The sequence below is a fragment of the Thunnus thynnus genome, chromosome 2 (assembly GCF_963924715.1).
Source record: "Thunnus thynnus chromosome 2, fThuThy2.1, whole genome shotgun sequence".
NCBI classification, from domain to species: domain Eukaryota; kingdom Metazoa; phylum Chordata; class Actinopteri; order Scombriformes; family Scombridae; genus Thunnus; species Thunnus thynnus.
Genome location: NC_089518.1, coordinates 32,576,718 through 32,592,395, shown reverse-complemented (window position 1 = coordinate 32,592,395; position 15,678 = coordinate 32,576,718). Strand labels below are relative to the sequence as shown.

Below are 15,678 nucleotides of genomic sequence, written 5' to 3'. Positions count from 1 at the left end.
CACATCGTCTATTATGAGTTTATTCAATGCTGTACATTATGTGCCTACATATAATTCAATTCCCTTTGGCCAAGAGTCAAGAAAGGATTTCTATTCATGGGGCAAAAATATGATATTCAGTAAAATGTAATAACCTTGGCTGCTCCAATGTCCTGAAACGGACAATCTCCAAATCTCACTCGCAGAGCCTCCCCTCTCATTTCTTTATTTTCATTTGTGCTTCCCTTCTTTTTCCCCTCCCTTCTTTCTTTCTTTCTTTTCTTTCAGTTATTACAGTCATGCTTCACACTGCTCTCATATTGATTTCCATCCTACCTCTTTATTGAAAATAATATATATTTCTCCTTTTCATTTCTCATTTCCCTTTGCCTCTCTATCTCTCCCTGTTTTTTTTTTTTTTTTTCACAAAATACAGAAGCCAATTACATAAAGCTGATTGCTGCCGGACATAACCCACAGTGTGTGTTTTTTCCACACAACCTAGTTCACATAGGACAAAATGTATGAAACTATTGCAAAGTCTGTGTTCTTTGTCTTTTTTTTTTTTTTTTTTTAGCCCCTTCAGTTGAGTCAGCTTTAACCTTGTTATGTTCTGGTTGTCAGTGTTTCAATGTCAAAAAAAAAAAAGTACACAAAATCTTATTTTAGACAAGGTTAAGCTATGCAGGAAGTACAAGAGACAAAGCTGAAAGTCCACTGAAGTATTTGAGGCAACATCTGTCTGTATGTGTTACTCGCAACTCCAAAAATAAAGCTGACTGGCCATAACATTATAGGGCCAAAGCTCATAGAGATAGGAAACCCTTAATGAGGTTTGAAAGACTAAAGCTAGTGATTCTTGACAGTTTCTGTAAAAACCACACACACACACACTGAATCAACGAAAAGCACAAAGAAAATATTACACTTTTTAAATAAGAAATCTGTATATTTACATTTGATTTACATTTGTCTCATCTGTATCTCCATCTGTTATATTTATTCTCGCCGAGGCTGCACTCAGCAGACTGACATCCTGCGAATAAGCAACACAATCTACTATGTTAATGGTCTTAAATGCCACGAGCCCTTTTTTTAATGTCACTGCACTCCATTTTACCATAAAGTAAGCGCAACCAGGTGCAGAATACATCCGTACTCCAGTTTCAGCTCAGCCTAGATTTATGTACATGAAGAGTTCAAATTCCAGTCAACATGACAGTTACTTTCAAACAGGGTTTTTATTTTCTGTTATGACTGTGGAAATAAACTAATTCAGGCGTAAAAACTCGAGCGCAAACAAAATCAGTTCCCCCCTTCTCTGCCATTGGAGCAGAAAATTTCTCTTTACAGCATGTCAGATTATATTCTTGCCTTATGTTTTACTGATGCTGATTGAACATCTACATCTCTGAACGCAGCGTTAATGAAACATTTTTTTTTGTCGTCGTCTTACTGTCATTGTCAATGCTCTGAGTTGTATATTTAGTTAAGTACAATTTTGAAGCATGAGTACTTTGAATATTTCCATTTTGTGTGATTATTGTGTCTTTCACCTCAGAACACGTATTTAACTGTAGTTATTTTGCAGAGATATGAATACATTATATTGTTTGAGGTTAAATTAGTCAGTCTGACAGATGTGTTGGCTTCAATTTTTAATATATTTTCAGTCTCTCAGCCAAATGAAGTAGTGAGTAGTCTGTATAAGACATGCACTTTGTACTTCAGGTCTTTTTGCTGTACTTGATTTGAAGTGATTGTTCTGTATTAACCTCCTTTTCATGCCTAGAAATACTGATATTTTACTTTTGATACATTTTAAAGCATACTTTTTAAATTCTGAATGCAGGACTTGAAAGTTTATTGTAGAGATTTTAGAGATAATGTGGAAATCCTCCTCAGATGAGGATTTAAGTACATACAATAGGACATCATTAGTAAATATGTGAAACCAGGAAAGGTTATATTTTGTAATGCAGAGCTATGCAGATGTCAAATATATATACTGTGCATTTCTTTACACATTTTAATGCAGGGATATTCAAGGTTAAATGTGCACTCTAAGATCTATAAAGACATAAAAACTGAACAATAGTAGAAGTAAATATGTGGGATTGAAAAAAAAACTGATTGTGACATCTTTGGATAGAAATGAAAGACTGTCTGGAGGATGTGGAGGAGTCAAGGACATGCTTGCACAGATGATAAGATATCTGGATGATGTTAGAATCACACAAGCATATGAATAACCAGGTTGCTTATGTTCCATGCAAACATTATAACCTGAATATGAACAAGAATAAGATGCATTGCAGGAATTAATGTGAGTAAAGTGTAAAAAATGTAATTAAACTAAAATGTTAAGCTATTTGGTTATAAAAAGATCAGAAGTGCTGCTGGTCTGCCCCTAAAAAAGTGGTAAAAAAGGGGGAAGAGACAAGCCTGCACCCTATCAGATCACACTTGACCTTCAGATTTGTAAGCAAAGTTTTTTTTCTCCCCCAAAAACTAGAAAACTCTTTCCGAACTACATAAAATGTTGAACATGAAAATCTGCTCGACCTTACAGCAGCCAGGAGCTGCGGGAAGAAGGCTGTGTGTGGCATTTTCTTCACAGAGGTGGACCACAGGCTGAGAACTGTGATCCCTGAGGGGGAATTTCACAGCAGCTTTGTGCTGATGTTTGAAGGAAAGGGTTAACTCTCAGCTCTTTGCTTTCATCTTCGAAAATGCTGCTGCTGCTGCTGTTGCTGCTGCTGCTGCTGCTGCTGCTGCTGTTCAGCTCTGGAGGATTTATCATGTTGAACCCACTATATGGTGCAATGTCAGTCACCATATGTACTGTATGTATATTCCCATATATGTACATGCAAGCAGTTTGAGCGCATGTATTCTGCTGTATGAGCTTCTATAACGACCAAATATCCGTACAAGGAGAGACATAAGAAGAAAATCCAGAGTGGAGTCCTCACTTTCTCAAGGCTTGTTATTATTATTATTATTATTATCTTTATTATTATATCAGATTATATTGGGATGAGGGTCAAGATTCGGGTTAAAGCAACAATATACTTGCTGCCAAAACAAATGTAAATATTTACCAGCTTGTAAAGACAGAGGAAGAAAATTGCTGCAATGACTCCAAAGTCTTTGCAGCATCAATAATCTTCCCTTTGACAAAGTGTCTCTGTTTACTTCTTAAACCATTGCTTTTGTTTCTGCACTAGTATTTCATAATCAATTTTTCAAAATGTCTTGCTGAACAAATTAAAGGTTGTCTGTGTCTTTATGATGGATTCAAACTGCTTCTAAATTCTCGAATTTATCTAAGCTGTCTTTGCCGCCGTTTCACTGCAGCCGTTGATGTTTTGCTCAGAGCTTATGTCATTTCTATTTATGTTTTTTCTAGGTTACAGCCACCTCTCTATATTGTCATATGTTTACTTGTCTGGCATGGAGAGTAAAACAATGAGTAATACAAAACTGCAACGATTGTACATATATTTGAATGAGTTTGTGTGCGTGAAGAGTGGATTTAGACATGTTCCTCTTAATTCCCAGCATATTGATGCCTTTGGGGGTTTCGATGTACTCAACCACTGTACACAGTAATAATAAGGAATTTATAATATGTGTGTGTACGTCTGTGTACACTGCCCAGAAGGATTCAGAACAGCTCTCATTCTCTGATTCATAACCACAAACGAGCTCACAACCTGACACCTTCTTATGAAGTGTATATATGAGAACAAATAAGAAAGAGATTGGCTGCATTCAAATATCAAAGACTCTCTTGAGCTCTCTATTCACAGAGACTTGCTGCTTTCAGGCACATTCATTGTTACCCATCATGCTTTGGCTATATTAAACATCTATCACAAGTTAGCGCTGAAGTGCAGCATTTCGTCTTGCAGAATCTATAGGTGTGTCATTAAAGCTGAACTCATTTCTCACCAGTGCCAGGTTGAGCCTGCGTGGCGCAGAGGCAAGAGTGAAATTTGGAAATGTCAAAGTGAGTTTTAAAAGCCAGAAATATCACCACTTGAAGTAATTGTTGAGTCATTGGCATTTATCGATAACACGTTCAAACCCCATGATAAATTACAGTCATTTTGTGCTGTGGTCCAGTGAATGTCTTTCTCATTCTTTAACGTGCAGCCATCAGCTTTTTGGCCCTGTTTATAAAATGAACAAACCCTTTCACTGAATCTACCACTAAATGACACACATCTGTGACAGACAAAGACAAAATAAGATCAAAACAACACAGTGACCTCTAAATTTTTCAAACTCTCTGCTGGTAAAAAAGAAATGTGAATGTTCAAAGTGTTGCTAATTTGGAGCTGCAGAAGCAATTTGACTAGTTGGCCTCTGCAGGTTGCCTTCACCGTGGCCTACATGAAAGCAATTTCCACTCACAACCAGCTCCAAGTATTTATGAAAGCCTGTCTTGCCATTTTAAGCAATGAACAAAAAAGTTATGTTGCCAAAATGTAACTCATTAAAGGTGCACTATGTGAGATTTGGCCAGTTTTTAACATACAACAAAAATGATCAACAGAATGTGAAGAGATAACAGTTTTGACATTATGTCAAAGACATATATATATATATATATATATATATATATATATATATATATATATATATATATTGTTTTGCAGAGATACCTACTGAAGTTAGCATGCTAACCAGCTAGCCCCAGCCTGTTCTGTCTCATAATACCACCACTTTGTGCCTCAAGGGCAATAGAAAGTCATTGTAGCGTCCAGTCTGCCCTCAATCCAACATGAGAGGAAGAGGCAGTAGCGCTGCCCCGAGCAACCAGCCAGCAATGGCGGAGATTCTGGTGATATGCAGCCCCCTATTTGTTTGCAGCAGGAGGCCAAATGTTACATATTACATCTTTTAATCTATGTGAGAATAAAATTGCAGTTACATTAACAGCCCTCAAAAAAGCCCCCCATCCTGCAACTATTTAGCAATAATTCCCTCAACTAATATAGCAATAGCCACTGCAGGTTATTATTTTCCTGCAGATATTATAGATGCAGTAACACCAAAATGGATTATTGCAACAACAAATAATTGCTGCTACTTTCTTAAACAGTCTTGTACTTTATAATGATTGAAAATCTGACAAAATTAGAATTTATTGAATAATTCCTCTACGATATGGCAAGCAAGCAGTAACATTTTGATTTTCTAAAACTACATTTGGAATGTTTTGGTGAGATGAACTAAAGTAGTGCATCATACTTTCTACACTGATGTTAAAATTATCCTTTGGTTATCTCTTGTTGGGTAGAAGGCTTTGAAATTCGTTCAAAGTGGAGTGACATTTTGTTTTTTTGGAGTGTTAGTTCTTTAAAAACCCCATTGATAAACTCAAAAATGCTTGATCTTTAAACTATAAACAACTGTTCCTTAGTGAATGAAAAGCTCATATTTTCTGAAGAGGTCCTCATCCAAAAGTAACGATCTATCTTGGTTTCTTTAAAGGTGCCATGTGTAGGATTTAATGGTATTTAACGCGTTAGAGGTTACATATTGCAACAAACTGAATCCCCCCCCTCCCCTTCCAAGTGTGTAGGAGAACCTACAGTAGCTGCAAAACTTGCAAAAAATGTGAAAGGACCTCTCTAAAGGTGGTGTTTGGTTTGTCCTTTCTGGGCTACTGTAGAAACATGGCAGTGCAACATGGCAGGCTCCTTGGAAGAGGACCCGCTCCTTATGTAGATATAAAGGGCTCATTCTAAGGTAACAAAAACACAACAATTCTTATTTTCAGGTGATTATACACTAATTATGGTATATTTATGAATATTATATTCCATTTCTGCCAAGTCCGTTTCGCTAGATGTCACTAAATCCTACACACTGCACCTTTAAATGGCTTGTAATGCACAGCTACATGCTGTGACAGTGTATCAGGTGTTAATCATAAGACACTAGTTTGATTCAAATGGATTAGCCATGCAGAAATCAATGTCAAATATAAATCCACAGTCCCAATTTGCATTTCTGCTATAGCTCCTATTCCCCTGACATACTCAATGCATCCTGCTGTAAAACACAGTGGAACGGTGCATCAAGTGTTAAGCCACAGACACTGGTTTGATTCACATGGATTGGCTATGCGGGAATCAATATCAAATGTGAATCCATTTTGGCGATAAGCCCTATTCCAGCCTGGGGAGTCGGCATCATCTCCTGCTCTGTTGTCAGCATGCCTCAGCACCCGCATCCTGTGTGCTCTGAGTAATGTGACACAGACACAGAGAGGGCGAGTTAACGCGCACTGAAAAGATACTGAGAGAAGGAAGGAGAGAGATACTGATGTGAGTCGGGTAAAGATACTCAGCGATGAAGAGAGCAGAAGCACAGACAGAGAGATGTATAACGGCAGACAAACCCCTCGTCCGTCACTAAATCACGTCTGTCATTCTCACAGAGAGAGAAAGAGAGATGCTTTGTCCCGGGGGGGGGGGGGCTCCGACTGCTACTCCTTGATGTTTTTGAGACTCTATATCTTATATTAATTTATTCCCATTTTTTATGCTTTTATTCTGTATGCATCAGCACAAAGATGGCCACTAGGTATTAACGGGATACAACGGTATTCAGAAATTCCAACAAAAAAACATGCACTCCTTTTTTATTAAACTGATACAGAAACGCTCTGTTAACATAATGTACTGTAGTGCACAACATGCTCCACCAGAGGTCAATTAGTCACGATATGATATACTGGTGGAACAGGCTCAGCTGATTAAGATGGGGAGCGCCAGTGGATGTACAGGACTCGTAAAAAATAAAAACATTTTGCAATATTTTGGGTTCAGATCCGATGATCTGGGCAAGTCATCTGACATGAAAGTAGCTGTGTGCACTATTACAAGAACAAGAAAGTTGTGGCGAAAGAACGGTCGCTTTATGCTCAATCAGAATTTGTTCGTATAAAGTGTTTATAGTTGTTTCGAATGGCACCGCTGCAGTGCAGAGTGAAAAGCCAGGAAGCTATTCGAGCATCCAAAAAGCAGTTCTAAAAGAGTATACAGGCCCAAACCTCCATTCGCACCTCAAAGAGCATCATCCATTAGCTGTTGCAAATGTGAAATGTCGGGAAGGTATTAAGGTATGAAAAAATAATTACTGGCCGAGCCTAATGGCCACCGTAGATTTAGCCAATTTTGCAATGCTAATGTAGGCCAGAAAAACACAGTGTCAAAGGATAATTCTGGTTCAGGAATGAATACAACAACTGTTGCTGTTGCTAGAAAGAATTTGGAAAAAGTAAAGGACCCTGAGCAGTGACACAATCGTTCAGGCTTTACAGAAACCCTGAGCTTAGACAATCTTATTTGGAAGAGAAACAAGGGTGAACGACTTATAGTTTACAAACCTGGGTCAGCTTTGACCTACACTATACTTGCCATAGTTGTGCTCACACAGTTTCCTGTTCAAATAAGGACCCACTCAGGCTTAAAGTGCCCAATTTAGAAACAGGTCTGTCGAAGAGAGGGGTACATTTAGCGAAGTTGCTCCTTAAGAAGGAGGCGTTCCAGATTTCTAAATTGAGAACTTTAAGCCCAAGAGGGCTAAATGAGGAACTAGACTTAAGCCATTTTGAGGGCTCTACTGGTTTTTGTATTTGTCCTAAAAGAAACAAGATTTTTTTGAAAACAGTTGAGCACAAGGATGGTCAAGGTCAACTGTTTTTTTTTAAATTTATTTTCAATAAATATTAAAAGATGGAAGAGATTTGAGTATATTGTGTTTTGAAGAGTGAGGTTGAAAGAGTCTTGAAAAAACTGAAATTCAAGCCATTTTACCTTGGTGGACTAATCAATGGAGTGTATATAAGGACACCAGAAACAACCTCAGAAACAGAATTCATGACAAACAATAAATAAAAAACCTAATCTAATGTAATTGAGTACAACACCCCTGCAATGACTAACAATCCAATTTTAATGATCCGATTTTGATCAGACCACTTTGAAGATGTTGTTGATTTGACTCCTTGGTTGTTTTTGAGGCTGTTGTGTGACTGCACTGCATCGTAGTGTAAGGTGTTCCTGTTATTTTGTCTACCCTGCTGAATATTCCCCATGGTGCTGTCAGTGTACAAGCCCCTCCAAACCCTTTTCCTCTCTTCCTCGTTAAACCAGCATCTGCTAAGAGGCCTGAACCCCCCCTCCCCACCACCACACACACACACAAACACACGCTTTCTCCCCACCCTCGCCTTGCACTCTCGAGCCTGCCATCTGCCACAGAGTTGGACAAGACCCCACTAACACAGCAGCAACACACACACACAAACACACACACACAAACACACACACACACGTAAGCACGCAGGCACACGCTCTCATTTCAAACCCTTGCAATTGCTGGAAAACATCTCCAGTACAGATGCACATGGATGCACACAAACCCTCTCAAACACACACACACACACACACACACACACACAATCACATAACCCAAAGTTAGCCAAGCTGCATTTTTAATGAGAAGCCCCCCCATGAACAAAACAGCTTGCAGGGTCATAATGGTTTCGAGTAAAGCCCCACCCGGCTACACAGAGCCAGTGAACTCCTCCCCTCTTCTCTGTGACTGGCCTGAAGAGGAGGAGACAGGGAGGACAGAGGGAGAACAACAAACTCTAATTACTCCTCTGTGGCTCTCGGGCCCCTCCAGCATTTTTATTTCAGGAGTAAAGACAGGAGGAGGAGAACGGAAAGGAAAGGAAAGGAAAGGCGAGGACAAACAGAGATTGCTGATTGAACATGAAACATCTCATTGTGGCTCTCCTTCTGTCTTCTCTCTTCGTTCCCTCACTGCTTGTTGTACATAATGCCCCCCTCACTTCCACTGCCTTTTGTTCATCACCCCTCAGTTATCCACAGTGAATAATGATGTTTCCTCTTGGAGAGAAAGAGGCAGAGGAGCAGGCCTAAGGCCATGCATTCTGATGGTCTAAGCATTCCCCAGTCACACTCTGCTCGGGAAAAATCAACAGTGCAGTATGGAGGGAGGGAAGACGCCCGAGCCTCCTCTTGCATCCACATTCTCTGGGTGTTGTGTTTGTTTGTTGTGTTTTACTCATTATTTACAATATGTATCACCCAAAAGTCCCTCTGCGTTTTCTCCCTCCTGCAAATACACACAAGGCTCGAGCGAGAGAGGGACGTTGGACCGACGGGGAGGCTGCCGTCGTCTTACACAAACAGACCCGAGCGAATTAGCGACATTATGTCTGCTCTCTGGGGACGTTCGCTCTCGTCTGCCCCTGCCATGCTGCCATCATCGTCACTGTCACCCGGACGGAGCCCGTGGAGGGGCAAAGCCACTTGAGGAGAGCTTCCTTCCTAGTGAAGCTAAAGCTGAAGAGACAGCTGGGCCCTGCTTCAGAGTCTCCGGCTATTTCAGAAAGGCTGCTCAGTTCATGGCAGCCAGCCATATCACATTTCTTTTTTTTTTTGTGGGTTCATTTGCTTTTTTTCTAATGTTTTTTCCCCAGTTTGCGCAAATAGATTAAACTCTTGCTGGCTGATTGACAGGAAAATTAGGACTTCAGTTTTTGCTTGGATCACTGAGCTGGGGCACAATGAAGTCAAAGCATACTTGGTCATATTCTTGCCATAAAAAGTGTTTTTTGGTCATATACTACAAGCTAATAAAATCCTTTATAACCAGGCCATGTGCAGCATTATGGTCCTGCTGTAATAGAAGCCATTAAAGACACATTATCTGGTTCAGTGTGTCTTTCCGCAGCCTGTGCCGATGTAGGATGAAATGGGCCATTCTAATCCTCATTAACATAGCTAATTTCACATAAGAGAAAGTTGATAGTGGGTGTCAAAACCATTCAAAGGTCACCCAAGCAAGCTACATCATTTCGTATGCGAATACGCATGCGCTTGTGTGTGTTTGTAAGGTTGTATAAATGTTCTGCGTGTATGAACATTTATTATGTGAGCTGTTGCATGTATAGTAAGCCTTCGTCAAAGTCAAAGCACTGTAGTTGCTTCTGATGTGTAGAGCAGTGCATAATAAAACAGATAAAGTCATCAAAAGTCAGAAGATGATGGTCGATTGTGCAGACAGGAGCTAAGATGGGATAAAAAGAAGAGAGGAGGAATAAGGAGGAGAAAGGGCAAAAGACTTTCATCCTTCCTTCTCCTTCCTCCCAGGCTGAGCGTGCAGCTAACCTTTGGTCGGAGGGATGAAAGTGCAGGAACAGACACGTGACATGTTGCTCCTTCAGCAGTGACTCTGGCACAAAGCCATGTCACAAGGGGAAGACGGGACAAGTCTGACATTAGAGGCACGGCGATGCTGCCACATGACCTTTAAAGGGGACAATTAACTGAACATCACACCCTTCATGCCGGCTGTGTTTGGCTGTATGTCACATGTGTCCTGCTGCATATAGAAGCAGATACTCATGTAGATGTATGTTTGATGATAGATCAACACCAAAGACAAATCTTGAGTTCCTTACTTCTTAAAAGGTTAAGTAATTGCTGGTTTTGGGGTCAAGAGATGTCTTGGTGTCTGTGGTCACGTTTTGTTGAAAAGTTCAAGTTTTTAGGCGTCTAGGTTACACAGTATAACCATTGTTTCGTCAACATTTTATTGACTATATTTCAAGCGAGCAGCAGGTTCTAACAACATCCCAGTTTCAACAAGAAAACTAGCCATCTTTAGACCTGTAAAAAAAGCATGATCAATGGGGGGGAGAATGACTTTGGGAGAATTGATCAACTTGCTCTTTATGTCACAAGATCATCAGCAGAAAAAAATCCAACCATATCTGGATTTCTCAAACTTACATCTTAAATTAGATATTAGAATCTTTAAAACTGATCATCCTCTATGCTAATGTCTTAGCTTGAGTACACAACAAGGATACCTATGTGACACAAAAGATATTATTTGTTGTGTTGTTTCTGGCATCGGCAAATCTAGAACATTGTTAAACAACAACTATCAGGGTCCAAAAACTTGCTGATGTTTTGTATGAACAAGCATGTGTTGCAGTCGAGGGTTACTTGCTCCAAAAGCAAAAGCTTGACAATCTTTGACAACACTCATTAGATTAACTGAGTAGCAAATATCTTTCAAAAGGGAAAGAAAGAACACAATGTATGCGTGTTTTTTGACTGCAATTACAAAGTAGAGAACTCACTCAGTCACCCTCCTGCGGGCGGTGATGCTGGCCATGATGACGCTCTCCGGTCTCGGGGTTGCCACAGCCTTGAAAGTCCCCTTCCAAAACTTCTCAAAGAGCTGCTTCTCTTCCAGCTGCTGGAGGCTGGCGGTGCTGCCCTGCGATCCTAAGGACGGAGAGGGGCCACAGGGGCCGAGCTGGAGCGAACAAGGGGGCTGCATCGGTGGTTCTCGGTCTCCAAACCAAACCTGTGCTGTGGTACCTCACCAGATAAAGTCAGTCATGGAAACACACACACTCACTCTGGTTGTCGCTCAGGAGCTGTCCAAGTACTGAATCAAACTGTGTCGAGCGCAGCGACTGTTTTGCACCGTCTTCTCCTCTCACAGCAGCAGGTCAGTGTGTCAGCGCGTCCGTCTGCTCTTCGCTCTTGAGTGGGAGCATGGGGAGAGGGACAAAAGCTGACCCTCTCCAACTGGAGGCTGGGTATTGTTCTCCCAGATGAGGGAAGGAGGCGTGGGGGAGATTGTGTTTCTCTCTCCGCCTCTCTTTTTCTGTCACATCTGCTGCTTTGTGGGATGGGGTCTGGGTCGGGATTGGGAGTCGGAGCGCTCCTTTCCCCCCCCCCTTCGTGTGCGCTCCCGTCGGCAGTTTCACACAGAATTAGGCATCACTTACGAGAAATGAAGCATGTTTCAGTCCTTCTGCTGGAGTGAGGAGTGACAGACAGAGTGGCTTTCTTGTTGCTTGAGTGCAGTGTTTTGGTTTAGAGTTGATTGGACGCCTACGCACAGCGGCTGAAGGCTGAGCGGGTGTCGAGACAAGTGTTGCGGCGTGTCTGAGGGCAAGCATGAATGTGCGCTGGAGAGTGTGCGAGTGGAAATCGAGTGAGGAGCTCAGCGGAGAGCGGCTTGTTTTGTGTCTTTCAGCCTGTGACGTCAAAGTTAGGGGCTGGACACAAGGGAGAGGGACACCTTCTGTCATCCTCTCTCTCTCTCTCTCTGTGTCTCACTTGTCTCGCTCTACTATATCCATAATTAGATTCATCCTGACTCATGGAAGCATCACTTTCTTTCTTTCAATTTCTTCCTTTCTGTCTTTCTTTCTTTGTGTCTCCCTCCTGTCGTTCCTTCCTTCATTTTCCTTCCTTCCTTTCATCGTTTCTTTCTTTCAGTAAATAGTAGAGCTGGAACAATTAGTCATTTAATCAATTAGTTCATCAACAGAGGATTAATTGGCAGATAATCTCACAATCAATCGATCGAGTTAGTCACTTTTTAAACAAAAATGTGAGATTTGCTGCTTTCTCTGTTTTATCTCATTTTCAGCTGAATCTCTTTGGGTTTTGGACTGTTGGTCAGACAAAATGAGACATTTGTAGATGTCATCTCAGGCTCTGGAAAACTGTGATGGGCGTTATTTTATTAGGCCAAAGGATGAAATTGATCAAATAATTAGAAGATTAATCAATACTGAAAATAATCACTAGTTGCATTAGTTGCACAAACAAAGGTTGACTGTTTATGTATTCTTAATAAAATTAGAGTCCCTTTAATTTTCGACATTTTCTTTACATGTATAGTATGAGTATACAGAAGACTGTTGAAATAATGTAGAAATCTAAATAAACAAAATAATCATAAATCCATAGTGTTGATTTGTCACCATTCTTGTAGTATGTATTGTATTGTATCTCTAAGAATTATCGTAGAGTCGCGTTGGAAACTTTGTCACATAATCTTTCTGAGTACTTTCAACTTCCCTTATTACACAGCATGTGTGTAATAAGTAATATGTCTTCTGTATGTATAGTCTGCAATATGCAGTAAACTCTATGAGTCTCTTTCTTTCTTGTCCTTTTCCCTCACACACACACGCACACACACACACACACACTCCATCAGTGTCTTGGACAAAAGGCAGAGTAAATCAGCATAACAAAAAGGCCTGGCTCTGTGAGGACCAGCCGGAGCATGTGGCTGACACAAACCTCCCCCGGGGGTTTCAGCTTTTCCCTGCCGTTGGATACCTCCTCCTCTCCTCTCCACTCTGCTTCTACACGACACATAACACACAGCAACAGCTCAACCACCCCCCGACCCCCCCCTACAAAACCTCCCTCCCTCCCTCCTCCTCTGTTCCTTTCTTCTCTGCTTGCCACTGCTGTAACGTATGAAACTCTGCTTGGAAATCTTGGTAGGGATTATTGATGTGGGACAAACTGCTACAGGGATATTACAGGGTTTAAGCTATATACAAGTCTGTGTAATACTTTAAAGGACAAATACTATTTATAGACTTTTGGAATTGGTTACAAGCTGTAATATGAGACAGCAAATTGAGCTGATATACTGAGAGCTTAAATGTAGAACTTCACTTTTCTTACTATATCATGGAGAGGCACTTGTATACCACTGAAACTGTGCACTCTCAAATGTTTCAAAGCTATTTATTTTAGCTTTTTACAGTCCTAATCTGTGATATTTCACATACATACTCTTAGGGATGCAGATTTTAAGCAATTTCCTTCATCGATAGTCGGCCATGTTGACAATCAATAGTAGATTAATCATTAACAATCCAATGGATTGTTAATGGAAAACGTTTTTGCATAATAAAACCAGCTTCATTAGAGAACATAAATTAAGTAAGACTAGATGTGTTGGACGTATCTAACGATTAAAAATAAATTCCGACCCATTTTGTTTGAATCAAAAGTGCTGTAGCCTTCAACAGTAAGTATTCTGTAAGATTATCGATTAAATATAAATCAGGTTAAACCAATCTCCCAAAAAACGGACCTCAGTCTGACTGGTTTTATATAAAATAATACGCATACCTGATTTACAGCTGCTTAGCTGCATAGATGTCACGTGGGCGCAAAAATACTGTCGCTCCAGTTTAATCAGTCCAGGAAATCTTTCACCATTTAGCCACAGCAAAAATACATTTATGCTCAAAGCAAGGTGGTGTCACTTACACAGTTCATCACTTTACTTTTGATTTTTCTTCGAAAAGTTTAATTAGATTTCTGCTTGTCCGGTACATTAGCACCACAGCTACAGCACTACTCTCTCTCACTCACTGCCTCTGCTGAAGATGCAAGTTTGGCATTAGCATTAGCCTCAGATAGCTAGCTAAACCAGACCAGGCCACCAGACCACAACTCTGTGGATTTCTTACAACTTCCTAATGTGTTCATCCACATGACTGTCACAGTGAGCAGAGTGAAGCTGCAGCTTTTCATCCTTGGATAAATTATAAATTAATATATATTTAATTGATTAAATTATTAATGGCAATCAATCGATAATCGATTAATAATTGATATCATCTTTTTTGCCTCTATATCTCTGACTCAGAAAAGTCCTCCAAATTATACAAACAAAATATGTTGTTTGTCCATGCACTCCACAACAACACATGGAAAAGTTCTGTCATCTGATGAATTAGGAACCGACAGCCAAGGGAGAGAAAGGTCCCAGGACAGCCGGTGGTCCTTTCAACTGTTCTGCCTCATTGTAAATACTGATTGCTGATTGTAAATACATCTGCTCTGGATGACTTTGACTAATTTCTACTGTATATATGATCACATCCACAGAACTCCCTAGCAATGTGTGTGGACAAGGTGTCAAACAGGTTTTCACACACTGAACTGACAATATCGTCATGTGAACTTCACTTTCCCCTAATGAGAGGTTGTGGGCGTGGGTGGGAATTAATATCTCTCTGCTAATAGGTATGCATAAAGACATAGCCTGGTATCTCGCCTGGATTAATAATGCATATATTAGCTGATAACATGGAACCTTGATGTATAACAACACCAGCCACTTAATGATAAGTGGCTGCTTCATCTGTGTGCTTTGCATAAAGACAGAGCTGAGGCGCTCTCAAATCAAACCAGAGGGCAGAGTCGAGCCGGTCCAGCGAAAAACACAGAATATGTTTCATTTATGGTGGGGAATATCAAACAGCCGTTTCTGCCGTGAGATGAAGTCAAGGTTATATTGGAGGGCTGCGCTGAGGGCAATGGGGTGGACTTCCTCCTGCTGAGTGTTTTTATGAAGTGCTTTTGCTAGCTGTGGTTTTTATATGGAAAGTTGAGCTGAAGGACACAAAGCTGTTGTGGAAAAAAGTCATTAAACGACGAGAGAGACAATCACTTCATGTGTTAGCCTTCGTGTTTTCATGGAGAGAGTTGCACCTGGTGACGGTAATTGGTTTTGAAGTGTTACATGACGTCACATACATATAGGAGACTTTATCACATTCTTCATGATGGTACTATTAATGTAAAGAAAGCACATAATATCCGACGCTGATATTGTTTCTGATTGAGCTTGTTTTCACGTGACGGTACATCAACAACTTTAAGCCAATTAACAAGACAACTGAACAGTCATCTGTAATTTTCTGGGTAAGCTGATACACAGCCAACGTGAAGAGCATCCATTCAAAGTAAATCACAAATTAGTTGATTTTTTTTTTTTTTTTAAAAGACATAG

At 40.4% G+C, this 15,678-nt stretch overlaps 1 protein-coding gene across 1 annotated transcript in view; it reads right to left on the bottom strand.

Moving 5' to 3' along the window:
- Positions 1-12,310, bottom strand: part of srrm4 (serine/arginine repetitive matrix 4) — a 68,040-nt gene extending 55,730 nt beyond the window's left edge. The window contains exon 1 of the mRNA XM_067570567.1: positions 11,186-12,310. Coding sequence (XP_067426668.1) covers positions 11,186-11,388 — 203 coding nt within the window. The 5' untranslated portion in view covers positions 11,389-12,310. The remainder of the gene's footprint in view (positions 1-11,185) is intronic.
- Positions 12,311-15,678: the final 3,368 nt, after the last annotated feature.